The sequence below is a fragment of the Equus caballus genome, chromosome 24 (genome assembly GCF_041296265.1).
Source record: "Equus caballus isolate H_3958 breed thoroughbred chromosome 24, TB-T2T, whole genome shotgun sequence".
NCBI classification, from domain to species: domain Eukaryota; kingdom Metazoa; phylum Chordata; class Mammalia; order Perissodactyla; family Equidae; genus Equus; species Equus caballus.
In genome coordinates this window covers 58,786,052-58,813,696 of record NC_091707.1, presented here as the reverse complement: position 1 = coordinate 58,813,696, position 27,645 = coordinate 58,786,052, and the positions used below count along the sequence as shown (strand labels likewise).

Genomic DNA, 27,645 nt, shown 5'->3' with positions numbered 1-27,645 from the left:
GACTCATCATTATTATGGAGTGTTACGCAGTTATTAAGAAGAATAAAATACATCTATATGTGCCAGTGGGGAATAATGCTCATGACATATTGTTGAATAAAAGAATCAACCTGCAGAACAGTGTGCATAGTGTGAAGATTTGTGTAAATTGTGTTTATGTGCTTATGTGTTCATGTGTGGGAAAGTAGATGCCAGGCTGTTAAATGTGGTCACCCTGGTATTGCGGCAGGGTGGGGGTGGGGAAATGAGAAGGAGATGTATCTTTTTATTTTATACCAATCTATATTGCTTGGCTTTAAAAATGAGCATATATTAGTTTTGCAATAAAACTAAAAGATTTTTTACCGCCTGCAACAAAAATGCTGATGTAACTTTAAACCATTCGGCTGTTTCTTTAAGAAGGGGCAATACTATGGCTCCCTCACTCTGGGAATCGGACTCAACGTGACTTGGTCTTAAAGGGAACTAGAAAAGGCATTAATTCTATTAATTAATGCATCGGCAGATTCCATCTCAGCAAAAGATGTCTTAATGAGGTGCTCGGGGCATCCATTATTTATCTTACAAATATCACCTCGGGGCCCTACTTGTGTCAGGCAGCATAACAGATGTGCCCACTGAGGGTGCAGGGCTGGAGAAGCACAAATAGCTCACAGACCCGCTCCCTGCTCCCCATCTCTCGTGGATGACCTCTGTGCGGTTCCCAGTGACCCCACGTCTTCCACTCTCTGGCCCCTTCCCCCATACTTTGCACTCCAGGACTCCTCAAATGAATAAGTCCAGTCTGGACTGCAAACCTCACTCTCACGCCTCACTATAGGCACCTTGGACACGTCCCTCCGGACGCGTGCTCCCCTCTCTCCTATCCTCCTTTCCTTCACGCTAATGGGGAACTAGGGACACAACCAGCCTACGTGAGGCCCACACAGGTAGCTCCTAGTGCCGTTAATGGCACAGAGAGAATGGTCTCGATAAGCCGACCCAGCAGTCCTCCCGTTCTACCTCTCCCAGTTTCCATTCCGCGTCTCCATCGGTGCACCCTTTCTCCAGCGGGGCCCGCGCCCACCCGCTCTCCCTCTTTGCTCCCTGCCGCGCCCCGTGCCCGCCAGGAGCTGTCTGTGGTGCTGACCGCAGGCGCGGCCCGCGCTCGGCCCGTGCGCACGCGTCCCGGGCGGGGCGCGCAGGAACCGCCGGCGCCGCCACTGCGCAGCCTCCCGCGCGGCCTCGGCCCGGCCTGCGCGCGGCGCCCGGAGACTCCGGCGGCCCCCGCTCCCGGCTCGCGCCCTTCGCCCCGCGCCGCCGGCCCGGCCCCGCGGCCTCCTCCGGCCCCTTCCTCGACCCTCCTGGCCCCGCCATGGCGCTCAACAATTTCCTCTTCGCTCAGTGCGTCTGCTACTTCCTGGCCTTCCTGTTCAGCTTCGTGGTGGTGGTGCCGCTGTCCGAGAACGGCCACGACTTCCGCGGCCGCTGCCTGCTCTTCACCGAGGGCATGTGGCTGAGCGCCAACCTGACGGTGCAGGAGCGCGAGCGCTTCACCGTGCAGGAGTGGGGCCCGCCGGCCGCCTGCCGCTTCAGCCTGCTCGCCAGCCTCCTCTCGCTGCTGCTGGCCGCCGCGCACGCCTGGCGCACGCTCTTCTTCCTCTGCAAGGGACACGAGGGGTAAGTGAGGGCCTCGCGGCCGCCCTGCGCCGACAGACGCAGCCTCCACCCCGAGCACGGTACCGCTTCCGTGCCCACAGCGCCCCCAGGCTCTCCTTTGCCAAGGAACGAGTCTCTCTGTCTACCCAGGCGTTCAGAGGCCCGGAAATATCAACCCTGGGACCTCACCACTTCCACGCAAACTGCCCTTTGTCTACACGCAGAACCCAGGGACCATGGCGATCATCCGTCCTCCGTACAAGGCCAGTGCTTCCCTCCACAAGTGCGCATCACCTCCCGCTTCCGCGAGTTCACCACCCCCACCCCTGGGGTTCAAATGTTGCACCGTCATCGCGGGGCAGACCTGGGCCTCCCTCCCTGGCTCAGCGGGCCCACACCCGTCAGCACCGAGGACAGCTGCCAACCCGGTCTGGGCCCTGCGGCCTGCTCGGGTGGACCAGGGAAGGGACCAGGCCGGCCACTGACCGACAAGGCGTACCGGGGATCCCGCCCTCATCCCCATCGTCCTGGGAAGGGTGACTGCAGAGGAAAGCGGAAGGGAAGCCCCTCGAGGCCCAGCGCTAGCGCTCAGACCTTGCTGGGGTGTGCAGCAGGTGTGGGAGGGCCCTGGTTTGTCCTTACAAGCCCCCTTCCCCTGGCCTCCATTTTCCAGTTCACCTTTCCTGCCCTGGCACCATCCTGGGAGCGAGAGGAATGTGGTTCATCTGGGATGGGGTCCTCAACCAGTAGCTCTCCATGGGCCTCCACCCTCTGGGGCTCTCTGCGGACCCACCCATGCTCCTGGCAATGGACTACTCTGACCCCAGCAGCCCAGGGCTCCTGCAGAGGTCCTGAGAGCCACTCCCGCCCATCACCTGCCCTGACATGCACCGGGGAAATCCAGGCCCTCTCCCAAACTCTGCCCCCACCCTCACCCCATCCATCATTTGTTGGCAGTTGTTGGTGGCTTTTCACTTCTTTTGGGGAGGTGAGAGATAAGCTGGGAGCTGTAAGGGTGTGAGTGGGCAGAGGAGGGCTGGCAGGGACACCTGAGGGCCCCGAGCTTGGCACTGGCGTGGAAAGAGGGGCCACAGACAGGAAGAGGAGTGGCTGCAGGTTGAAGGGATGGGGACAGCCGGGGCTGTGCAGAGGTGAAGACACCTGGAGGAGGGGTGGCATGTCACCAACCACGTGTGTGGGTTTCCTGGGGCTGCTGGCTGTAACAAAGGACCACACACTGGGGGCTTAAAACGATTTATTCCCCCTTAGTTCTGGAGGCCAGAGTCCAAAATCAAGGTGTCTGTCGGCACCTTGGGTTGGTTCCCTCTGGCTGGAGAATCCTTTCTGGGCCTCTTCCTAGCTTCTGCTGCCCACCAGCAACCCTGCACGTTCCTGGACTTGGGGCCTTCCCACTCCGATCTGTCTCCATGTCCACATGGCTTCTCCTCTCTGTCTCTTCCCCTCTTTCTATAAAGACTCTAGTCATTGGGTTTAGGTCATCCCTACATCCAGGATGACCTCATCCTGAGAGCTTTAGCTTAATGGCACCCACAAAGACACTATTTCCGAGTGAGGTCACATTCACAGGTTTGGGAGTTAAGACTTGGACATATGTTTTTAGGGGACACGATTCAACCCATGAGATGAAGGTTCTGGATTTGGGTCTGCAACAAGCTGTGTATCAGCCTGGGGACCGCCAGGTGCTATGGGGCTGGGGCTCTGCCCAGTGTGAGCTCAGGCCTGTCCCAGGGTGGTGTCCTGCATGTCCCCTCCTCCTTCCCCATCCCACTCAATGGCTGGTGTCCCGTCTTCAGCCCCCACGTTGCCAAGCCGGCTGTTGACCCAGTCAGTGTCCCCAGGGCAAGTAGGGGCAGGAGAAGTGTCTCTGAGTATGAGAGTGGGTCTGAGAAGGACGACAGGATGGTCAGCAGGTGGAGGTCCTTTCCGTCTGGGAAGCCGAGGGCACTGGGCAAAGGCTGTGTGGGGGCCACGGTTCAGCCATCAGCTCATGTCCATCATTCCAGCTTCCTGGGTGTCCCTACAGGACAAGTGGCCTCCAGGTGTTCAGAGTCTAGCCAAGCGGGACATGAAAGAAGCTCTCCAGGTGGGGCCCAGCCTGTGTGGCTCTGAGTGATGTGAGATTTCAGAGTCAAGAGAGAGACCATCAGAGGCTGGAGAGACCGTCAGAGGCTGGGAGACCACCAGAGGCTGGGAGAGACCACCAGAGGCTGGGCAACCACCAGAGGCTGGGAGCAGGGCAGGGGTAGCTAAGAACCCCAGAACCTGCAAGAGAGGAATCCAGATTGTGGAGGGTCACCTATTTCACACAAATTGGGCAGCACGCCTAGGGAATGCTGTAACAGCAGCCCCTGTCCCTTGTCATCTCATTCAAGGTGTCCATCAGCTCTGTGAAACTGCCACTGCCACCCCCATTTTAAACACAGAAAGCTGAGGCGTGGGGAGTTTCCGTGCTCCTTCATTGTGCTTGTCCCCTGAGGACAGAGGGAGCTCATGCTCCTGTTGATGTGGCCTGGTTGGAGGAGCACTTTTGGGTCTTCTGCCCCTTTGTGTCTGTTCTAGATACTCACCTGTCCTACCACCAGGGACCTCTGTCCAGGCTTCGATCACTGGTGGGCAAGGCTGGGGCCAGCCTTCTCTTCTCCAGGGACATCTGGTACATAATGTCCTTCTCGGCCATCAGGCATTATTGGCCAAGGCCGGATGGTTGGGCAGCCACCTGCTCCCACTTTGCCCACTGCACAAGCCAATTGGCAGCCAGGCAGCAGTGATGGTGTCTGTCGAGGGTCAACCTTCATCTTAGTTCTGGTTGTAGGACTGGATCAAACCTCGCATGGATATGCAGGCCATGGCTCTCCATCTGGGGGGACCCTGGCCTGGATGAACACAAGGCAGGCGTGTGCCCTGTTCATCTCTGTATGCTTGGGGCTGAGCACAGGGCATGGTGCACAGGAGTCATCGAATTAGTGTTTGTTGAATGAATGACAGAAAGAGGCTTGCCCTCTGGGATCTGCTGCTTCACAGCCACTCCCCTGGCCCTGGTATCTCTGCAGATTCACCATCTGGTCAGTCCTCTGGGCTCGCTGTGTCAGCAAGTGCTGGGTCCCCAGGAAGGCTGAGTCTGCCTTGTCCAGTCACAGGCAAGCTGGTCAACCTGGAGAAGCCAATTTCAACTCAGTTGTTGGTCAAGCCACGTAGACCAGGCGAGCAGGTGCTGGGTCAGCAAGGGGATCAGGACCGCCAGGAGGCTGAGAGGGGCAGTTCGAGGGAGACTGTGTGACGGATGAGGGCCCTCAGGCCACTGCTGGCCCCTAGATGTCCGGCCCACTGAGGATGTCACTGCCCCCGTCCGACTTGGGTTCCCAGAGGGCCCTGCCTGCCTAGGGTTAGTGTGCACACAAATTCTCTTAAGACCAGAGTCTGACTTCAGAGACCACACAGGACCCCTGCTGAGACACCTTCCGCCGGCACCCCTCCCACCAGCACGGGCGGCAGAGCCCTACCCTCTGGTCTGTGTGAAGTGAGCTGGTCGTCAGGCCCTGACCGTGGTGCCAGCTCCCTCCTCACGCAGGGGTGTCTCTGTGCAAAGTGGGGACCCTGACAGCTTGTGCCCAGGAGAGTGAAGGGCTGGGGGCCTGGGGGCAGCTTTTTTGCGCAGGGCTGTCAGCTTGGTTGCGGACTGCAGGAATGAGCAAGTGAATCGGGGCACCTGTGGCTTCCTGGGGCGCTGGCCGTTTCAGGGCAGATGGACAGGCTGACGGTGAGCCTCGGCCTGAGGGCCTGGGCAGCTTTGTCAGCGTGGGAGCCCTTTGAGCATCCAGGTGGCAGTGGTTTGTGATTGACGGCTGGGGAGCGCTGGGTTAAAACAACCCATCTGCCTGCCCACACATGTCCCTCAGCCTGCAAATCGCTCCCAGGGCTTCCCGGGATAGCTGTCACCATGGAGACGGCACATCTACTCCAGGCACCCTGAGACGCCTGAGAAAGATGGAGTTAACCCTGTGTGTGCCAGCCCCATCCCTGACCGCTCCCTGGCCAGCCCTTGGGGAGGGGTATGGGAGGGGGGGCAATGTTGTAAATTCTGGGGGGCTGGGGCCAAGTGAGGCTCTGGACACACCTGAATTCTTCACACATCTGTAGGGCTCCAGCAGGTTCCAAGGGAACTGACCAGAAATGGGTGAGAGGAGTCGGAGGAGGCTTGGCCGGGGGTGACCCCAGCGTGGAGCCCTTCCCTTTCTTGTGCGATGGGGACTCTGTGTTCTGGTTGTGGGAGGAGACCCCCAAATCGTGCTCATTTAATAGGGATGTGGCTGGAGAGTCTGGGGTCTCCAGACAGTGGGAGGCTGTGTTGTAAACCGCCCTCAGAGGCGGGAGGGGCAGCTTCCGATGGCTCGGCTGTGGCTCAGGCCCGCTGTGCCAGGGTTCCCTGAGGATGCTTCTGGCCAAGGAGGGCATGAAGAGCCGCGTGTGACTCTCTAGAACTCGGTACAGACGTGGGGCAGGATCTGACGCTGGGTCGTCAGCCCTGCCTGGCCAGCTGTCTGCGCCCTGGCCATCCCTCCCCCAGGGAGGTCCCCTGGGCCGGCAGCTGGCAGGTCTGGAGACCCCGGGCACCTGCTGGACCTAGGAGAATGTCAGCAGGGGGAGGGCACCTAGGGAACCGGCTGTCCCGGCGAGCTGGCCTTTGTGCTGAGGTCAGGCTGCTGCTTTGCTCAGCCTGAGGACGCTCGTCCCTGGCCCCCCAGGACCACCATGTTCTTTCCTGGAGTGGAGTGGCCATCCGATGTTGAGATGCCAGGAGTGTAGGCTCTGGGTAACCTCCTGCTTCCCCTGGAGCACAAGCTCCCGGGAAGGGGGCTCCAGTGGGTGGGACCTCCCCTGACCCCTGAACCTGCCCAGACCCATGCTGCCCCACGGGTGCACAGCTGGGCCCCACACCACAGTCTCCAGGCTTGTGGTTCCAGCATCTGGTTCCAGCGGCTTCTCCAACCCCGCTTCCTGTGGGGGGCTGGTTCTCCATCCCCGTCTGCTGTGGCGACGTGGGCCCCGTGCACGGAGCTCCAAGCACACCCAGCACGGGGCTCGAGAGCAGCGAGCCTCTTCCCGGCTTGGACGATGGGCTGAGTCCATCCTGCAGAGGGAGTGTGTGCTCATGAGCACCCCTGGCACCTCCCGCTCTCGGTCCTTTACCCACATCAGCTCCCTCGGTTTCCACAGGTACCCAGTGCGGGGGGGTGGGGCTCTGACTATCCAGTTTACAGAGAGAGAAATTGAGGCCCAGAGAGGGACTTGCTGAAGGTCAGACAGCTGACCAAGGGGCGGGCTGGGTTTGGCATCTAGCTTGGCCTGGGAGTGGAGTGGGCTATAACGTACCCCTGTTCATAGCTATAGTCCCCACCCCGTATTTAGAGCCCCCAGGGCCAGATGTACTTTGCAGTTCAGAATTCTGTCTGTCGGGGTCCCAGCCGGAAGCAAGTGGCTCACCCAGCTGAGGGTGTCAAGGAGGGTGCCTCGACACTGGGTGCAGAGCCTCCCATGTGAACAGGCAAGCATGCCAGCCAGCCCATCTCTCTGCCTTTTTGGTGTTGCTGGGTTTGCAGCCTGGCGTTTTTTTTTTTTTTTTTTTTGGCAAGGAAGATTGGCCCTGAGCTAACATCTGTTGCTAATCTTCCTCTATTTTGTATGTGAGTGGGATGCCACCACAGCATGGCCTGATGAGCAGTGCTAGGTCTGCACCTGGGATCTGAACCCACAAACCCTGGGCCACCGAAGCAGAGAGCATGAACTTAACCACTCCACCACCAGGACAGCCTCTGCAGCTCTGTTTTAAACCCAGTTCTGTTGCCTTGCTCTCCTTGGAGGCTCTGGGAGGTTCCAGCCCTGTGGGCTGGTGCTGTTGTCTATGCAGCCATGTGGCCGGGGAACGGCCCGTCGACGACAGCCCTGTGGCTCTTTCCCCAGAGATGCGGAGAGTTCTAGCTGTTGTAAAGTGGCTTGGTGATGCGGGCTTCGAGTTGGGCACGGTGGCCTCGGTTCGTCGTCTGCCCATCGGCAGGGGCGCCTCCTGGGGCCAGGACTGCAGCCTTCTTCTCTCTTTGTCCTCAGAGCCCAGCATGGGGGGGGCGGGTGCCTGAAAGTGCTTGTCGAGTGAATGAATGAAAGAGCGGGCATCGACCTCTGCTCTGTAGTCATCCGTCCGAGGGCAGTCGCTCTGATGTTCTTCCGGCTGCTCCCAGCTGAGACCTTGTTCAGTAAACTTTGGCCGGGAAGCCAGTGCGGGTGGGTCTTCTCCCTCAGATCGTGCTGACGGCACTGATGTTCACATCAGACCTGCCGCGGGTCAGAGGGGGCGGGGCTGCTGTCCCTGTCTCCCCAGCCCCCGCAGCCTCAGGGTCCCCCAACCCCAGGCCCATGTGCAGGACTCTGAATCCCAGGGGGAAGCTCAGAGATGGTGGGAGGGTGGAGGCTGCGGGAGGGGCAGGAGAGTCTGGTGGGCTGTTCCCAGCACCTGCCCCATTGTCGTCAGAGCACATGCTGACTCCCTCTGAAAGCCCAGTGGGGCCACGCCCGTGTGCACTGGGGAGGCCCTCACCCCATGGGCTGTGCGGCCAGCCCTGAGCTTGCTCCGTCCCCACGACCTCTTGCTTCCCCACCCGCCGCCCGGCTCACAGCTTGGCTTTCAGGTTTCAGTGGAGGAATCAGAGCAGGGTCGTGCGGCAAGCCCCTGACACGGGTCCAGGCCGGCTGTGTTGATGACTGTGTGGGTACATGGCCTTGGTAGGTGACCGCGTGGTGAAGGGCCTTGAAAGGACGTCCTGCCTTTCGGCACGTGTGCCGATTCCAAGGCTTTGGACCTGGGTTGAATCTTGGCCTCGCCTCCTCTGTAAGACGTGGTGACAGTGGTTCCCACTCCTGGGTCTTTGGGAGGATGGCGTGGGCAGCCTGGGCCCGGCACGTGGTCTGTGGGGTGAGGGACAGCCGCAGGAGGGAGGAGCGGCCCCTGGTGGCCCCGCTGGGCCCATCCCCGCATCCGGGGCCCAGACGCTGGCTGGAAACCCAAGGTCTGAGGGCTGCCCCGCCCGCTGTCACCTGGCTCTGCAGGGGGTGCACGGACCGCGGGGGTGGTGGCGCTCAGTGACTCTCTCCGTCCTTGCACGCAGCTCCTTCCTCTACGCCTTCCTGAACCTCCTGGTCAGCGCCTCCGTGGTCTTCCTCGTCTTCATCGCCAGCACCATCGTGAGCGTGGGCTTCACCATGTGGTGCGATGCCATCACGGAGAAGGGGACCGTGCCCCACAGGTGTGCCCTGGGACCCCCACCCCCACTGCTCCCTGGTCGGCATCTTCGTGGCTGGATCCCATCCCGAGCCCGCAGCTCTGCTCCTCCCACAGGTGCCCCTGCCTGTGCTCACACGGCCGGCTCCTGCCCTCAGACCCCCTCCCTCCATGTCGATACCCTCTTCCCAGTTCGGGGAGCTGGCAGCTTCATACTCGGGCAGGGCCTCCGCACACCCTGGGGCTGGATCCGGGGTGGGAGTGGAGGCCCAGGAGGTCAGAGATTCCAGCCGCCTGGTCATTGTCACAAGGTTGGATGACAGGATGTCGCAGGGTGGGCAGCAGGTCCCGGAAGGCTAGATATGGCCACACAGCCGAAGGTCCTGGAGACCTTGCCCTGTGGAGGCAGAGGCCCAGGCCGGGCGTGGCAATCAGATGCTTTAGTCCTGGGGGCTGGTGACATGGTGGAGGTGAGGGTCATGGTGAGACGGGAACAGAAGCTTTCGGTAGGAGGAGTTGGGGATGGAGGCCGGGGCCCAGAGCAGGGGGCAGGGTCTGGCGTGGGGGGGGCCCAGGGCGGAGCATGGTGACCGCCTGACCCTCAGAATGGGAATGCCTGCTGCCCAGCCCTAAGGGGTGTTGTCCTGAGCCTCAGGCCAGGGCCCTGGGAAGGCAGGGACCCCGGGGTCACCTCTCCCAGAGGCTCCGGATTCTTTTTTAAAGCCACATCAGACCTGGAACCCAATGTGTAAAAAGGATTCAAGAGCCGAAGTGGGAGGCATCTGCCCGCCTATCCTGTGCCTTCCCCCGGGGCTCCCTCGGCGCACCCCAGGGCAAAGTTTGAGTACCCCGGGTGGGTGACTCCTTCAGGGTCCACAGCAGGGCAGCCCTCTGTGGTGGGTGAGGTCTTGCCCGTGCTGAGCTGAGCTCTCCCGCCCCCAGGCCCCCTCTCCCTCGCCTTGGCGAGGCCTCAGAGTGAGGGCAGGCCCCTGGACTGGACACCCACAGTCTCTCCCCCACAAACACTGGTTCCTGCCCCCCATCCCATCCTCCAGCCCCCAAGGGTGTGCCTGGGCCACTGGGCCTCCTTCTGCCGGCCTCTGAGGCCAGGCCTGGCCCAGCCCCCACTGACAGGGTTTGCGGCCCTCATCTAGGCTTTGCTGGTCAACGTTGGCCTGTGCTGCCCCGTGGAGCCCCCGAGGCACATGCCAGGACTGCCATGCAAATCAGTCTGGGGGCCGAGGGGCTGGAAGCAGCGGCCGGCACCCCCTGCTCTGGAGCCGGAGACCCTGCGGTGGGGGCCAGGGGTGGAGTCTGCAGGAGAGCAGAGGCCGGTGTGGGGCTCCCCCATCCACGGCCAGGCTGGGGCTGGGGCTGCAGGTTCCTTGCTCACAGACAAGCATGGGGGCTCCCGTCTGCCCCACCTGGGGACAGCACTTTCACCGTTTGGGGGTGATACCCGCTGCTTCCCGTGCTTGGTGGCCTAGCAGTGACCTTCCACCCCTGCGTCTTGCCGTTTTAGCTGCGAAGAGCTCCAGGACATCGACTTGGAGCTGAATGTGGACAACTCTGCCTTCTACGATCAGTTTGCGATTGCCCAGGTAGGCGGGGTTCCAGACGGGGAGGGAGGTGCGTGTGGTTGGGAGGGGCTGTTTACTGCTGAATGAGAGCACAGCTCACCTCCTCCCCTGTCCAGGGGAGGAAACTGCAGTTAAGGATGGTGCCAGGCGGAGGAGACACAGCTGAGTGAGCGCTACGCTGCGGGAGCCGTTGGGAAGGCTCCCTGGAGGAGGGGGTGGGAGGGCTGGATCTTGGAGACTGAGCAGGATTTTTACAGGTGGATGTGGGGAGGGGCAGGGTGCAGGGTGTCCTAGGAGGTGGGAACTGCATGTGCAAACTGCAGAAGTGAAGAGGCCCAGGGGAGTGAGGGAGTGGCTCCCTGCAGGGCGCTGCTGGACACGTAACTGGGCATCGTCCTGGGTCTGCCAGGGCAAGGAGCTTGGATCTGGTCCCGGCGCCAAGCAGGCGCCCTCAGACAAATGCTGGGGGGCTCGGGGTTGTTCGCTAGCTGGAGGAGGCTGGGGTGGTGTCTGAGGAAGGGTGCGAGGGGCTCTGGCCTGTGAATTTGGGGGAGCCCCCCTACAATCACTGTGTGGGGGAGACCCTCCTACCCCCCCCGCCCTGTATTAGCTGTGTCCCCTGCCCTCCAGGAGACCTTGGTGCAACTCTGGGGACCCCATTTGCTGGAACACAGGCATGCCGGGACATGCTGGTGGTCAGCGAGGGCCTGTCCCTCAAAATCTGCATCTGTGCCCTGGGGGGTGACACCGATGACCTGATGAGGGGGCGCCCCATGGGAGGTGGCTCCTTCCAGCACCAGGCGGGATTCACTGGCACCCAGGCCCCACTTCTGCACCCCAGACTGGCCTCCCGAGGCCCATGTTGTCCAGCGGCCAGTCTGAGGACTCTTACTGTGGTGAGGGGGCCTCGGGGAGTGGGGCGGGGCTGGACGTTGGGTGCCTCCGAGGGTTCTCTGCTGAGATGGGCAGACACTGCCACAGACACCTTCACACAAATTTAGTGGAAAATGCCTCAGGCCTAATTTGCGCCAACTAGATCCAGGAAGGTGGGAGCTGCATCTGACGAGCACCCTCAAAGGAGCCTCTGTTTGGGGCGGCTCAGGCCTGGCTCTGATTAGACGGTTTCTCCTTCAACTGTTTGCAAACAGCAGAGAAAGGTCAACTTATTCCAGAGATCAGAGGAGGCTCCAGTGTTGACGAGCTCTCCAGGGAGCTGAGCGGCCCCAGCTGCCCCAGCCCCTGCCCTCCCGAGGGGACCCCAGCCTCGGGCGGGGGAGGGCAGAGCTCCCCAAAGCATTTGCACAGCTCAGGGTTTGGAGGGGCTGCCAGATGCCGGGAACTGATGACTGATGAGGAAGGAAGTGTCCTTGTTCCCTTCCCGGCGGATCCCGTCCTTTTCCCCGGGAGGGGGCGGGTGCACAGGGCTGTGGACGCTGCGTGTGGGCGGCCCGCTGACTCTGCCCTCTGCCCTCTGCAGTTTGGCCTCTGGGCCTCGTGGCTGGCCTGGCTGGCCATCACCATCCTGGCCTTCCTGAAGGTTTACCACAACTACCGCCAGGAGGACCTGCTGGACAACCTGGTCCAGGAGAAGGAGCTGCTGCTGGCCAGGCCGGCCCACCGCGCCTCCTTCCAGGAGGAGAAGAGCGCCGTCATCTAGGCGGGGGAGCCGGGCCCCCAGACGCGCCCCCTGCCCGGGGCACATGGCCCGTCCTGGGGGAGCGGCCGGGGGCTCTGCCTGGGCCCCCACCCGGCCCCTCAGCCTTGCATGCCTCCCCTCGGCACTGTGTAGTGAGTGACCGCTCACCGAGCGCCCCTTCCCACCATGAGCATGGCAGCCGCGTGGGGTGAGGGCTAGCCCTCAGCCAGGGCCGGCACAGAGAGACCTGGGGCTTCAGGGCCTCTTCCAGGCTTCATGCAGGCGCGACACACCTGGGAGTGGGACTGGCCAGGTGAGCCTGGTGGAAAGATGTCCAACCTCTCAGATTCCTCTGGCCTTGGACCCCTCTGGTGGTCCACGGTGTGCCCCTGGGCCTTGGCCGGATGCCGTCTCCAGGCCAGCTTGCCCAGGTGTGACCCCATGCACGATTCCATGGTAGCAGGGCGTGTCCCCAGAGTGACCCCATCAGCCCGTGATGGCCACATGCCACTCTGGTCACTTGCTCCTGAGCAGTGTGTGGGGCGGGAATCCCGTGACCTGGGCGCAGAGGGTCGAGTTGGGGAAGGAGCTCACGTGTGCTCCCCGCCTTCTGGCCCGGGGCGGCCCCCCAGAGCTGAGTCCCCCCTGCTCCTGTTCTAGGCCACATGTGGCCAGGCCCGTCTCAGCATCCGATGGCAGGGACAGTGGCGAGACCTGGAGTCAGCAGGTGGTTGTGTGGGCGTCCTGGGAGTGGCCACAGTGGTGGTCCCCTCTGTTCCCTGCTGCAGGACTTGGGGGGTATCCCCATGTGGCCTGGCTCGGAGAGGCCCCTGCGCCCCAGCGTTTGTCTCACTGTGTGTAGGCTGGGCCTGTGCTTGGCTGGAAGCGGAGACAGGGGCTCCTGGGGGCAGCGACTCGAAGGGAGGGAGCCATAGGGCCAGGTGCCACCGCAGGTGTCTGTGTGTGTGTGAGTGCACGTGAGGGTGTGAATGTGTGTGTGATAATTGTGCGTATCGTATGATGCACGTGCATGCATACGAGCATGTGAGTGTGCGTGTGAGTCTGCATGGGAAGGTATGTGTGAGTGTGTGTAAATATAAGTGTATGACTGCAAGTGTGAGTGTGCAAGCAGGAGTGTGAGTGTACACTTACAAAAGTGTGTGAGTGCAAGTGAGTGTGTGAGCATGCGTGTGCGTGCCCAGGAGGCGTGGACCGAGACTGGAGCCGTGAGGACAGCCGTGTGTTGTCAGCTCCTCCGACCTCATCCTCTGGGACGGGGGCCCACCCAGGGGAGGAGTCCGCTCCCCAAGGCCCCAGAGGGCATGACCCGCCCCATCGCGGCTGGTGGAGGAGCCAGGGGACCCCGGAGCTCAGGAACACGGAACCCGGGTGGGGGCTGCTGGTCTGTGAACACCCCTCGAGGGGCTCCCTGGCTTTGGCACCTGCACACGTGCTCTGTTCCTCCAGGAGCCGGGCAGCCGAGGTGTGAGAGCAGACCCCAGCGTCCCCAGGCTCAGCAAGCATGTTAGTTTCCCTGGTGGGCCTGGAGCCGCAGCTTCCTCCCTCTGCTGTGGGCCCCTTCCCTGTCCCCGCCTTGTGAAGGGAGAGCCCTGGCCCCCCACGTCCCCACGTGGCTCTTGCTGTCAGCGGCTGGCTTGGTCCCCCAAATGGGGGCCTCCAGAGCCATGGATCTGGGCCTGGGTTGAGGTGCCGGGTGGGGCGACAGCTGGGCCCGGGGAGCGAGGCTGGCAGGGCCCCATAAGACTGATGATCAGCCAGCGCCTGTCCCGGGGAGAGGTCAGGGCAGGGGACCAACTGTGGCTTCTCGAGTCTCAGAGGCGTTCTGGCCCTGGGCCTGGCCGAGAGTTCCAGGCAGGGCAGCGGGGGCTTTGGGGGGTGTTTCGACAGAACCCGAGGCCCCACACACCAGCCCTGATCCACCGGCCCTGAGACGCTTCCAGGCCCCCAGAGCTCCTTGCCTGTTCCTAGCAGAAGGTGGAGTGGCTCCACCTGGTTCCCCAATCGGGCAGCAGCCGCTGGGCCCCAGGAGCAGGAGCAGGGCAGGACGTGGCTTCTGGAGCCGAGGGTCTGCCAAAGGTTTGGGTCTGCCCTCGGCAGCTGCCACTCGTGGATTGCCCGGAGCTGGTGGGGGCAGCCCCTCCATCAGATGAGCAGAGACCTGTGTCCACGTGCCTACAGGGGTCACCCGCAGAGGGGGCTGTTGCTGACACACAGGCATGTCTCAGGCCGGCTGCACCCACAGACATCCATGTCCCCGGAGCTCCCAGGAAAGGGACATCGGGGCCGAGGGTGGGGGCGTTGGGACAGGAGCTGTGTGCCCTTGCCCTGGGCAGGGGAGGGCCCCTCGGTGGGCGGGACAGGCAGGAGGGCAGGCGCGGCCCTGGGGCTCCTGAGGTGCGTCCCCGCCAGCTGGCTCCTATAACACCCTGCTTCTCCAGCTGCTGTTTGATGACCGACATCCCTGTTTTAATTCTACTTCTGGCTGAACTGAAAGTAAAGATCCTTAAACCTAAATGTGTCTATTTCTCAAAGTCAAAATAAAACCAAAAACACCTGTGCCTCTGCTGCGGACAGGACGACTCAGGTGCGTTTGTCTTTGCCTGCCCTCCTCCGTTCCCAGCTCGGCTCTAGGATATCAGAGCTGCCCTCTGTTCCTGGGGCCTCAGGACCTGGCCTTCTGCGTGTTTTCCGGAGGCTTCCACTCTCACCATTCCCATCGCAGCTTCCCCAGGGTGAGGAGGGGTTTCAAGTTTCGGATGTCTCGGGCTTATGGTGGCGTCTTGAGCAATATCTTCCCCAAAGCAGTGGGGGTCATAGTCTTGCAGACCCCCAGAGCCCAGCCTGCCTCTGAAGTTGAACAGCCCTTGCCTGAGAGCAGCAGGCTGTTGGGGGGCCGCCTCGTCTCCCCCTGCAGGCCCGGGGTGTCCAGCCCTTTCCAGGCTGTGTCCCGCAGACAGGACCAGGGCTGGAGGGGGCTGAGTCTGAGGCCTGTGCTGGCCCTGTGGGCTCCGGCACCTGACCTCTCCAAGCCCCGTCTGGAATATGGGGCGATAACCTGCCCTCTTTAAGGGGTCGGTCAGATGAGACAGGCTTGGGGGGCCGGGCCGGTGCAGGGGTGGTGGTAACTGATGCTGGAGGGTCCCTGAGGGCTGGGCCCTAGACCACCCCCCGTGGCCCCCTCTAGGCCATTGCTCCTGGAAATGGGCGCCTCTCCGCTGGGCTCCCCGAGTTCTGAAGCTGAAAGGGAGGCTGGAGACTGCTGCCCTGGCCCCTGAGGCCCACAGAGCGGGCTCCCCCAGTGTCCCATCTCTGCTTTAGCTACTGAAGTGAATTCTACAGCAAATGGGTCCCCATTTCTCTCCTTTGGGTAAAAGTCCCAGAGTGAAAGAGGTGGCAGCGTGTTTTAATGGGAAATCCGTGTCTCCCCACATAAGTAGTGAGGACAGAGGCTTAGAGTACAGCCCCCCAAAAGGGCAGCACGTTGTTTGTCGCCCATGGATGCCAGTCTGAAGGTTGTCCCGGGCGCGTGGCGTCTCCCCCGGCAGTCCCTTCTGGTGTCTGTTTTGTTCAGGCCTCACCACTCTAGGCAGGTCTGGAGGGGCGCCTGGAGGTTGTCACTACGTGGCTCCCCTTGGCCCTGCCGTGAGGGCGCCGTGTCTACACCCGGGCCCCACAGGTGTGTGGTGCGGGCTCGGATCCAGGCCCGGATGCCTGTGTTCTGAAGGTGTTGGGGTCCGCGCAGAGCAACCTCGCCTGTCGGCCCTTTGCTGTCGGCTCTCTGCTCCAGACCCCAGGCGGGACGGCCACGGGGAGCTGGGCTGCACACTTTCCCCCAGGCATGAGAGGACCCTCAGGCCTTGGGGCTCAGTGTGGGTGTCAGACCTGGGCTCAGAGGATGGCGCCCAACACCACCAACAAGGTGGGGGCATCGGGGCCACCCTGCATGCAGCCTCAGGAGGGACCTGCAGGAGGCAGTGCCCCCACTCCAACAACCAGACCCGTCTCTCCCGAAGGGGTTTCGAGGTCCCCGCCCCGTAGGCCCTGAGCAGCAATGGGCTGGTTTCACCTTCTACGAGGTCCCACAGATAGGGGGCAGGGTGTCCCAGTCTTCAAGGGGCTCCACATGGCCTCATCCAGGCCAGGCCAAGGGCCCCGATGGTTCCCGCAGGATGAGGGAGGGGTCTCAAGGGCCGGCCTGGGGGCTAGAGCATGCGGGTCTCGATTTTTAGCAGTGGAATCCTTTTTCTAATAAAACTTCGCAGTGGACCCCACGTGAGAAACAGGAGAGGCCGCCTGAGTGAGTGGGCTGCTGCAGCCCGTGTCTGATCTCCTGGGCCCCCTCTCCCGTTGGCCCCGTCTGCAGCCCCTCTTAGTCCCCGGGTTCATGAGGGCTCCCCCCGCTGGCTCTCCTCCCAGCCCAGCCTTCCTGCCCAGGGCCCAGGGTGGGGGTGAGCGGCCGCGGCCGCCGTCAGAGCCGCAGGAGGCAGCGGTAGCAGGTGACGGCCACGTGCCGCAGGCGCAGGATGAGGACGAGGAGCCGGGCGCGGAGGTCCTCGAGGGCCAGCGCGATGGGCTTGACCCGGCTGCAATACAGGCCGAGCACCAGCAGCAGCAGCACACACACGGACAGTCGCAGGAGCAGGGAGCTGCCTCGGGGCCGGGGCCGGCTGGACGCTGGGGGTGGAGGGGGCCCCGGTGAGTCCCTGCCCCTGTGCCTGACCCCGCAATGAGGACCCTGTGGGGCTCCGCTCCCTCCTCCCTGCAGGGCGGCGGGGAGGCTGCGGGGAGAGCCAGGCTCATCCCGATGGTGGCACCGCGGCTCTGCCCTTCGGGGTGGGGTCCCTGGGTTGACTCCCATGCTCGCGTCACTGCCCGGGGCCTCTGCTGGTGCCACATGGCCTCTATGCAAGGACCCTGCGCTGCTCCCCCACTCAGGGACCCCGACTGAGGGAGCTGCCCTGCTGGGGTGGGGGGCCCTGTTGGAGCTGATGGGGGCTCTGAGGGTGGCCTGGGGCTGGGCCCACACTGGGCATTGCATGTGCGGTGCGGGTGAGGGTCCCTGGCGGAAGTGGGGGGCTCAGAACTTACCCTTGGTGGTGACGGTGGGCTCCCTGCTGGCGATGTCTGGGAAGGAGAACTGAGAGTGGACTCGGGCAGCGGGGGCTCCCCGCTGGGGGGGCACACGGCCGCAGCCTGCCAGGTGCCACCCAGAGCTTCTCATCTCAACCTGCCCACCCAAAGGACCCTGAGATGGGGCTGTGTCACACACAGCTCCCACAGGGTCCTGACCGGGCTGGGCCGTCCACACCTCCCCCAGTCGGCCAGTCTGCTCGGGGCCACCCAGCGTTCTGACCCCACCTCGCTGCTTGGGGTTCAGCCTGCCAGAATGTGGAGCCCCAGACGCTGCTCTCAGAGCCTGTGGGAGCCTGGGGCATGGTGACCCCACAGGCAGCCTGCGGGGAGGGGACCGTAGGGGTCGTGGGTCCAGAGGCGAGGGGGCTGGCACTCGGGGAGGGCTGGGGAGGGTCCACCAGTCCCGTCCCACCTGCACAGCTCACTGGGGGACCCCAGACCTCCCCCTGCCCGACTGGTGCCTGGTCCTCCATCTGCAGACCTCTGTGACCAGGGCTGTTGGGAAGCTCCTGGTGGGGGGCGGGCGGGTGCTGAGACATGCTGGGGGCGGGGCGGGGGCTGAATCCTGGGGAAGGAGGAGCAGGTGAGGAGGCTGCAGGAGGCACCGGCTGCCGCGAGAGGAGCTGGCGCCTGGACCCGACAGTCATGACGGGCCATCCAGGGAGATGCTGCCGCGGATCAGGGCCGTGAGGTGCATCCACAACTCGGGAGGACTTGGGAAGCGCCTCTCTTGGGGGGCCGTGGCAGAGAGAATCTGAGATGCCCCCACAGTTCTGCCCCACACCATGCTCTCCTTTGTGTGGTCCTCTCCCCCTAGTGGGGGAGGGGGCACCTGTGACTCGCTTCTACCCAACAGAATATGGCAAAGGGGAAGGACTCTGCAGCCATAATGAAAATTGCTGAGCAGTCAACTTTGAGTCCATCGAGAGGGAGATCATCTCAGGTGGGCCTGACCTAATCAGGCGGGCTCTTTGAAAAAGAGCGTCTGAAGGTCAGAGCCAGTTGGCCACTGGCCTCGAAGGTGGTGCTGCATGAGTTCCACAGCTGCAAGGACATGAATTCTGCAAATAGCCCCAGGAGCTTGGAACGGGGCCCTGAGCCTCAGATGAGGCCCAGCCCTGGCCCACACCTGGATGGCAGCCTTATGAGACCCTGAGCAGAGGACCAGGGACAACCGTGCCCAGATGCCTGACCCCTGGGATTGCTGAGAGAATAATGTGGGTGTTTGGAAGCTAAGTTTGTGGTGGTTTGTTATACAGCATGGCTAGCTGATACAGGGGCTGTGCCCCATGGGCAGGGTGGGAGCAGGAATGAGGTGGCCCAGGGGAGGGGAGGGCAGGTGGTGGTGAGGGGGCTCTGGGGGAAGGGGCATCAGGACGCTGGGGTTGGGAGAGCTTGGGAAGGGGTGGTGAAGGCGGAGGGGGTGGGAGGGGCTGAGGGGCCCTGAGAAGCTTCGAGAGCTGGAAGGGAGAGCGGCCGGCGTTAGCCAGGTCTGGGGCTGCTCTGGTTATGTTATGCCAGCTGCTGTCGGTTGACTGTCACTCTGTCCAGGCCAACCCCACAGGCCCAGGTTTTATTAGGGTTATGCCTATGAGGATAGGACAGGTGACAGTGGTCCTTCCAGACCCTCCGTGAGGTCCTGGGATGCAGTGTCCCCTGGTCCCCGGCCCCCGGCCCCGGGTGGGCCTGCCACGCCCCTCTTACAGTGGACAGCCACCTCCAGGGGCTCGTGGAACCGCACGTGCCTCGAGGTCCTCTGTGGCTCAGTCCCCTGGCCGCGGCGCCCCCTTGGGCTTCGTCTCAGGATGGAGGAAGGGCACGTCCTGTCGTCCTCCTGGGACTGGGATGGGAGCAGAGGGAAGCGGGCAGGAGTGAGCTCCTCCCCCCGGCCGCGGGGGCTGGAGACAGGCTGCCTGGGCCAGGATCCCTGCCACCGCCTCTCGGTTTACAGAGAGGGACGTGCTGTGGGGGACCAGACGAGTGTGAAGACCCCCTGCAGGCCTGCCCTCAGCCCCCCGTTCCAGCCCCAGCCTGCTGGGCTGACCCCCGGGGCTGCCCCTGGGTGGGGAGGACTGAACAAAGCCACCAGGGCAGGTCACAATCAGATGGTGGTGTTAGTGGTGCCACCGACGTGGTCAGTGACCTGGCGGGCCGGGTCTCCTGTCCTGCCTCTGCCCCTCACCGACCCCGATAGGGTCGGTAATAGTTTGCACGTGTCAATCATGACGACGAGGATGGTAGCGGCTAACATCCGTGGAGGGCTGTCTCGTACCGAGCTGCCATACAAAACCTCATGGGGTCCCGGAACACCCTGCCCGGGGCCTCCTCTGTGCCAGGCACCGAGGGATCTGAGCACGAGACCCCAGGCTGGGAGGGCAGAGCCTGGACACGTGTCTGCCCAGTGGCCGCCCTCCCACCACTCCGAGGGTGGAAGGTGGAGCCGGGAATAACCAGATGGCTCTGAGCCTCAGTGTGCCCGTCTGTAAAATGTGACAACAGGCTGTTCTGAGCGAGAACGCCTGTGAGCCGGGCCGTCTTGGGCTGGGGGCGGCTGGCTGCACAGAGCCTGCTGCTGGCCTTCTGGGCGCCGTCGTCCCGCTCCTCCTGTGCTTGGGCCCAGCTCCGTGGCCGTCTCTTCCCCTCGGCTGCCACACCAGTGCCTGTGGCCTGCCCCGGCCCAGCAGCAGCTTCAGAGGCTAGGTCAAGACTTGGGGTCTGAAGTCGGGGCCCCACCTGCTCCTTTCAGAGCCCCTGTTGTCTCCCTTGCCCTCCCTCTACTGTGCCCTGCCCTGTCCCCCACCTAGACTGTCCTCGCTGCATGCTGACTACCTCCCGGTCCTCCTCTCCCCACCCCCTCCCCGCTCCAACACCTTCCTCCCTCGGCTGCCAGGGCAACCTTGCCAGAGAGGCCTCCAGACTTGCTGCTATGCTCCAGAACCCTGCACGGCTCCCACTTCTTCTGCCTCCACCCGCCACCTCTCCCTGCCCCTGGGACTTCCTGGTCCGGCCCCTCCTGCTGCTTGCACGCAGTACCCTCACCCTCAGCCCTGGCCCAATGCCATGCACCTTTGGTCATGCTGCACCTCACCCTGGGGGCCTCTGACCCTCTCTATGAGACCAAAGCTTTACAGTGCCACTCCGCGACTTCCCCTCTCCGTTCCCAAGGCTGAGGACAGCTCAGGGCAATGGCAGGGATCCAGCCTCCCTTTTCTCTTCCCCCCTCCCCACCCCCAGTGGAAGCCCAGCTCCTGGAGCCGGGTGTGCTCAGCCCTGCCACCCGGGGACCAGGGCCTGCTTGGGACCCTGCCTTACCCTCCCCACCCTGGGCATCGCGGTGCCTGGAGCGGCCTCCTCATTCTTTCTGGTCTGATGTGGCGTCTCTGGCCGGGAGTCGGGGCTCAAGGTTTGTGCTGTAGTCCTCATTTACTGGAACATGGTCCTAAGATGAGCACAGACATCATTCATTGCACAGGCAACACTCGTCAGAAAAAAGTAAAAGGAGGAGGAATTCCCCGCAGGAAGCCGAGCTGGCCTCCCGGCCTCCATCGGCCTCGCCCTGGAGCATGCACCATTCTCCCTCTGACGCTTCCAGCACAAAGAACCCTGAACCCGCTCAGAACTGCTCTTGCCAGCAGCTGCCCTGCTGCCACTGTCTTCCTAGTTTCCAGCTCTCACGGCTGCGTAATACTCCAGGGGCTGTGTCCTCAGTGACAGCCACCCTCCAGGCCGGTGTTCAGGAAGCTTGCATTTTATTACTGTCACTTGCAATGTTTTGATGTCACAAATTAGGCTGCAATGAATATTTCTGCTTCCTCCTCTCATGGGGGAGGCTCCAGGAGTGATGATGGAGTGGAGGGCAGGGCATTGTCGGGGCTCAGAGGGGGCTGGGAAAGGCTTCTGCGAGGGTCACGCCCACTGTGTGGGGCTGCAAGGGGTGAGGCCCGTCCCTCGGGCATGCCCGACTCTGTCTCTCTGCCTCTCCCTCTCTGCCTCTCTCTGTCTCTCTGCCTCTCCTTCTCTGCCTCTCTCCCTCTTTCTGTCTCTGTCTCTCTCCCTCTCTCTGCCTCCCTCCCTCCCTCCCTCTCTCTCCCCGTTTAAATTGCTTTCTAGCTAGGTGTGAGGGGCACCTCCTGCTGTCTTCTCTGAGCCTGTAATCGCTGAGGGGCTGTGCATCCCTACCGCCCGTCACTAACTGCAGCCCCTCTGGTGTGGATTCTCTTTCACCCTTTGAAGGGTCCTTGTCTTTTGAGACCTCCTCCATCCCACTTCGGGTGACCCCGCCGGGCACCTGTGAGGGGAATCCAGGCATGGAGCGTCAGTCCTCTGAGGGCCCTGGGGGGTGACAGGCCCAACCCCCTCATTGTACACGTGGGGAAATCGAGATCAGAGATGGCCATGTGGCGAGGCCAATGCTGGGGAGCACGGCCAGGTCCTCCGTGCCCCCCTCCCCCCAGATAACGAGGGGGCGGTACAGGCGCCTCCTCATCCCCAGCCCCAGGCTCGTGCAGGGGTCCCTGGTCTGGGCCCTTGGTGGACATTCCCTGCTCTGTATAGGGCACGTTTGCATATTATGAGGCACGTCCCTGCCTTCCATCCATCCTTCAAGGACACTGTGCCCCTGAGGGCTGGGAAGGGGGCTGCGAGTGAGGGTCCTGCACCGTCCCCAATGCAACTCCTTCGGGGCCACCCCAAATGGAGCGAGACTGCCTCACGGGGTGAGCAGGGGGAGGGCTGCAGGGAGGGGCCGGGTTTGGGTGAGGGTGGTGGTGGCCCCGGGGCGGCCACACACTCTTCCGCCTGGGAAGGAAGAGGCTGGCTGCACCCCTCGATCCCTCGGGGGGCATAAATAACGCGGATGAGCAGAGCACCCCATTAACCACGTCTGTGTGAGCCTGGACCAGCTCAATGATTTCAGAAGGAGCAATTTCCTCCTATCGCAGCATTGGGGTTTTTATTGTAAATGGGGTTGTGGAAGGAGCTAGGCAGGAGGCGGGAGGCTGGCCCGTCTGCAGGACTGGTTTTCAGGAGGGCAGCAGGCCCGGACCTGCCTTCCAGCTGAGGAAACGCCTGAGGGGCTGAGGACTGGCTGAGCCACCAAGCAGGGACCTCAGGCCAGCACCTCGGCGTCACTGTCAGCAGCGCCCAGCTGTTGAGCCCCTGCTGGGCACCCTGGGCCTGGGTCTACCCCAGGGGCTATGGGACGATGTGCAAGTATGTGTGTGCGTGTGAGTGTGCACACATATGTGAGCACGTGTTTGTGGGAGCGAGTGTGCATGTGTGACTGCACATGCATGTCAGTGTGTGCGTGCACGCTTATGTGCATGTGTGAGGTGTATGTGAGTATGTATGGAGTGTGCACACACATTTGCGTGTATTTGTGTGGCAGTGAGTATACTTCTGTGTGTGATTGTGTGCATGTGTGTGTGAGTGTGCATGTGTATGTGGAGCCTGTGTGAGTGTGTATGTGTGGGGAGGGTGTGACTGCATATGCATATGTGTGTGTGTGTACATTTGCACACTAGTGTGCGTGCCCTTGTGCTTGTATGCACATGTGTGCAACTGTGTGTCTGCATGTGTGAGTGTGAATGTGCCTGTAGGCATATGTGTGTGCATGTGTGTGACTGGGTGCATGCGTGTATACCTTGTGTGTGACGGTGTGAATGTATGGTGTGTTTGTGTGTGTCCCTGGCAGTCACCCAGCAGGGTAGCTTGGTGATTCCAGTGCCGGCAGCCTGCTGGGTACAACCAGCTGCATCCTGTGCCTTGTGTGGCCCTGTGTGGTCTTGGGCAATCTCTTGACCTCTCTGTGCCTCAGTCTACTAGGCTGTAAGATGGGAATACTCACAGCAGCTTCCTTCGCGGGATCTCCCCAGGGTGAGCGAGGCAGCACGTCAGGGCTTAGAAGCAAGCCTGGACGGTGCCTGTGCTCGGTGACCTTGGCCACCGTTGTTATTATTCTGGGACAGGGTGTGACTTTGCACAGAGCCTAGGACGGTCTGTCCCATGTGTGGACAGTGAGCACTTCCTGTGGGATGTCCCCTTTCCCCTGCTGGGCCTTCTCAGGCTGTGTCCTTCATCTGGGCCGTTCTCTGCTCCCAGGTGGCCCCCCCAGCCCCGCCCCCTCAGCAGCCTTGCTCAGGCTCCAGCTTCCCCTTAAGGGTCACTTCCTCCGAATGGAAGCAGGGCCTTTGCTTATCCCAGGACTGGCTTGAGCCTTGGGCTCTGTCCTTTGGCTCAGTGACCTCAGTCAAGAGGGGTGACCGCCTTGGGCCTCAGTTTCCCCACCAGAAACACGGGAGGAGGGTGTGGCTCTGGCACACTCAGCAGGTGAATTCTACTCTGGGTGGCACTGCCTCTGGCCACCCCCCACCCCCAGCCCCAGGACTGGACGGCCGAAGGCCGAGCACAGGACCCGCGTAGGGGCGGGAGGCCTCGGGCTCTGGCAGGGACAGTGTGTAACAAGAGTGCCCTTCCCTCCAGGCGGCTGTGACCGATAGGTGATAAAGGGTGGAAAATAGCTCCAGGCCTGGGGCCTGCAGAGTGTCAGCACGTCCCCGCTCCGGGGAGGGCGTGCCCTCCGGGGCAGGCCTTCTCAGACCCCTCTAACCTCTCTAGAGAGAGGGGCACGGCGCTTCCTGGGGGGGTGGGACAGAACGGGACCCCAGGCCCGCCAGGGCTCAGCACCTGGGTAGGGACTGGGTCTGCTGGACTCTGGAGCCTGAGCTCAGAGCCCAGGGCTGCCCAGCGTCGTCTCTGGGTATGGTCCTGTCTGGACGGGCCTGCTGCTCAGGGGTGCGCCAAGAGGGCCCCAGGCCCAGGCTCTGCCACAGGCCTTCCCTCGGGCTCCAGGCCAGGCCGGCCCCAAGGGACACTGGGTGGGGGGCCTCGGGCTCCTGCCCCCTTTCCAGGAGCAGAGGTCTGGTTTAGGGCCTGCATCCACAAGACCGCCCCCCCTCACCCCCATCTGTGGGGTTTGGCGGAACGCCCTCTCCCTCATCCTCCCTCTCTCCCTCCCTCCGCCTGCATCTTGGCTTGAAGCCTTTGGGCCATGGTGACGGCACCGAGAAGCCCAGCGGCCCCACCAAGGCTGGGTGCTCCAGCCCAGCTCTCTGCCCGGCCGGCGGCTCCCACTGGCCTCCAGGGCCGTGTGAGGCAGCCTGGGTCGGCTCTCGCCAGGTCAATGCCTCGGATAATGCAAGCCCTGGGGTCCGGCCACCTGTTCTGCCACCTACCCCAGCCCCATCTCTCGGTGACGCCACTCACTGGGCTCCCCACCTCCTCCTGGGCCAGGCTGTCATCACCTGTGTGCCCTGTCCACTCTCATGTGCCCTGCCTGCCCCATGCCTGCCCACACGCTCTGACAGCTGGTGTGCCTCCGTCCTCCCCAGGGTCGCTCTGAGACCCCCAGAGCAGTGCCTGCCGTGCCGGGGAGGGGCCCTTCCTCAGCTCTGACCGTGGGGCTGGCAGCTGGGTTAGTGCCCACGCCTGCTCCCTGCCACTCCTCACACCCTGTGCTGTGCCCCTTCACCTTCAGGGCCCCCAGGGCTCAGGGGACTGAGGAGCTGCCGAATCTCACAGCCCTCAGGAGGCAGACAGCCTCACCCCGGCCTGGCAGGTCCCGGAGCCTGAGCAGAGCCCAGCTGGCTCCTGCTGCTGCTGTCCTGCTGCCCGGGACGCCTCCTCCAGAGGTCCCCAGCCAGGGGAAGGCGGGAGGGCCACGCTGGGACCTCGCCGGGGAGAGGCTGGAGCTCAGAAGCCCCCTCGTCCCCATACACACCCCCCCACATGTACACACGCACCATACATATCCCACTTGTACACATGCATCACATACGTGTGCATCATCACATATGTGCACTCACACACACACACTCACTCACACACACTTGCGCTGCCCCGGCCCACCTGGGCTCCTGCAGGTGACGCGCCTCGCTCGGGTGAGCTCACCACCGCCGGCCAGCAATCCGCTGGCCATCAGAGCCTGGAGCAGAGTGGGAACTGGAGCTGTCAAGGCTCACAGGCCAGCTGAGAAGTTTCCATTACAGCTACGGGGCAGTGGCCTCAGCAGCCCTGAGGGCCCGCTGCCCTGTTGCCCTCTGGACAGTCCGGCCTCAGAGGAGGCTGTCACCGCGGGGCTTGGTGGCCCCGGGGGGTGTTTGACCTCCCCCTCCCTGGAGCAGCTTGGCTGGATTAATGGGGAGAAGACCTGCAGGCTGCGCCTTCTCCAGAAAAGGAGACGGGAGGCTGTGGACACCCCCACACTGGCCTCCCCTTGGGAGGGCGGGGAGCAGAGTGAGGCCGGCGGGCTCCAGAGAAGGGCTGGCCGCTCCCAGCCCAGCACTCCCAGCCGGGAACGGGCTGGCAGCTCCCCAGATAACACGTATTTCTGATTAAGCAAGAGGAGAACTCCTGGGGAGGCCCTGCCGGGCTGACCGCTGGCTCAGTGGGCTGCTGCCGGGCCGGGAGGGGGTGCAGGAGCAGGAGCTGGCCTGGTGGCCCCCGAGACCCCTTCCCGTGCTGGGATTCGCAGCCCACACGTCTTTGGGTGCATTTAGGACGGGGGCAATTGCGGGGCCAAGTGACACCTGCGTGTCTGCTGGGTGCAGAGGGACACCCTAGAATGGGCGACAGCAGACCTCAGCCTCCAGAGCCCCCGGCAGATGGGGGCAGGTGGACCCCTCCCAGACCCTGGCCACAGTGAGACCCGGGCGGGTCACTCAGCCCTTGTTCCAGTCCCCTGCGTAGAACAGGGGTCCTTTGCGACCATCCCGAGGGCTGTGCAGGTGGAGACGATGTGCTAACCCTCCTGGAGGCAGCTGCACGCAGCAGGCACCACATGAACACACGGTGCGTCCTGAGCCAGAGGGGCGCCCCACGCGCACAGCGGGCCAGGGTGGGGAGTCCTTCTGATTAAGTCAGCTCAGCACAAGGCTCGTTCCCTGGGGATTCCCCAACATTGTGGCCTGGTCTCCAGGGTCCCCAGTCCCAAGGCCATCCCCTGCTGGGCTCGGCTGCGACAGGGGCTTTGGGCAGGGCTTGCTGGAGTCCACGCTGACACTGCTGCCCAGGCCGCGGCCTCTGCAAAACACCGAGAACCCTGGCTCTGGGGACTTCCGATGGGACTGCGCTTGGCTCATCTCTGGGCCAAGCTTGGAGAGACCGGCGCTCCAGCTTCTGGCTAAATTGGCCAGGTTTCCCACTTTGCCCGCAGCCAGCCAGGCATGAGGCAGGAGTGGGGTGGAAGGGCTGGCCCGTTGGGTCAGGCCTGGCTGCTGGGCAAAGGCTCAGAGTGCCAGGGGCCCAGACATCACTGAGTTCACCCGCCATCCCACTGTTCAGACGAGGCATGAGGTTTGGGGAGCTAGGTCTTCTGGGGTCACCATCGGCCCTGGTTTTCCTGGGACCCTGCCCATTTTTGCACTGAAAGACCACATCCCAGGTAACGGAATGGGTGGCTCTCCAGCCCCTGTCCAGGGCCACAGTGTGCTCTGCCCGGCCTTAGTCCACTGCTGGCCCACCTGCCTGTCCGCCCGTGGCAGGTTCTCCAACATTGGGAATCTCCCCCCTCTGACAGATTCATCCCCAAATGGGACCTGAGTGTCCACCTGTTCCCCTGAGCTGGGATCTCACCTGGCTCACTCCAGGGTCCGTGAGGGACAGTGACAGCTGGGCTCTGTGGCGTCCCCCACTGGGCACAGTCCAGCACGATCCTGGCCTGGTCTCAGCCAGCAGCGCCCCTCCTGTCCCCTGGAGAGGCCGGCCCTGGGACACACAGGAGGACGGGGCCGAGTCCGCCCAACCTCCCAGTGCTCTGGTCTGGAGGTGCTGCCCACCTGCCTGCAGGCCAATCTGTGGCCGGCCCACGTCCCCGCCCCAGGCCCCTCTGCCAGGTTGCAGAGCTCGGCCAGCTGGTGAGGACAGAGCTATAATTACCTCTCCCCTTTGGCAGAAATAGCAGCAACCCCGTGGACAGGCCACTGGCCTCGGCGTGGGAGAGGATGTGGCCGCTTCCCAGGCCCCAGCGTACTCCAGGCCTGCGGGTGAGACGAGGGTTGGTGCCCCCTCCCTGTCCCCTGGCCGACGTGCATACTCCAGGCCAGCTCCAGAGCTGCGCAGCCCTCAGAAAACCCCCAGATTGCAGTCAGAGGCAAAGTGTGTCGGGGGAGCAGGAGGGTGGGCGATGGGGGGGCTGGACCTGGACAGGGCGGAGGCTGTCGGGGGGGCAACCACAGAGTCCAGCCCCTGGTTGACCCTACCCCAGAGGGAGCCCGGACTGCGAAGGGACCCCTCCCGCTTCCCACCCCTGCACCCTGGGTTCCCAGGAGGAGAAGGCAAAGCTCAGACCT

General features: G+C 63.0%; 2 protein-coding genes across 7 annotated transcripts; one reads left to right on the top strand and one right to left on the bottom strand.

The window, feature by feature from the left end:
- Positions 1-1,169: 1,169 nt before the first annotated feature.
- TMEM179 (transmembrane protein 179) lies at positions 1,170-14,737 on the top strand. Its single transcript, XM_005605497.4, has 4 exons — positions 1,170-1,659; positions 8,817-8,954; positions 10,452-10,530; positions 11,987-14,737. Exons 1-4 carry the CDS (start codon positions 1,355-1,357, stop codon positions 12,164-12,166), a joined length of 702 nt encoding a protein of 233 aa, XP_005605554.1. The 5' UTR covers positions 1,170-1,354; the 3' UTR covers positions 12,167-14,737.
- Positions 14,738-15,548: 811 nt separating this feature from the next.
- Positions 15,549-27,243, bottom strand: C24H14orf180 (chromosome 24 C14orf180 homolog). 6 transcript variants are annotated; one of them, XM_005605493.4, is made up of 5 exons: positions 26,930-27,243; positions 20,612-20,738; positions 19,004-19,139; positions 17,255-17,290; positions 15,549-16,840 (listed from the first exon to the last, which is right to left on the bottom strand). In XM_005605493.4, exons 2-5 carry the CDS (start codon positions 20,720-20,722, stop codon positions 16,635-16,637), a joined length of 489 nt encoding a protein of 162 aa, XP_005605550.1. In that variant the 5' UTR covers positions 20,723-20,738; positions 26,930-27,243; the 3' UTR covers positions 15,549-16,634. The 6 variants fall into 6 exon arrangements, with proteins under 6 accessions (XP_005605550.1, XP_005605552.1, XP_005605551.1 ...); XM_005605495.4 differs by having other exon boundaries at positions 20,621-20,738; positions 26,930-27,126; XM_005605494.4 differs by lacking the exon at positions 26,930-27,243 and adding an exon at positions 25,205-26,377.
- Between the last annotated feature and the right edge of the window lie 402 nt (positions 27,244-27,645).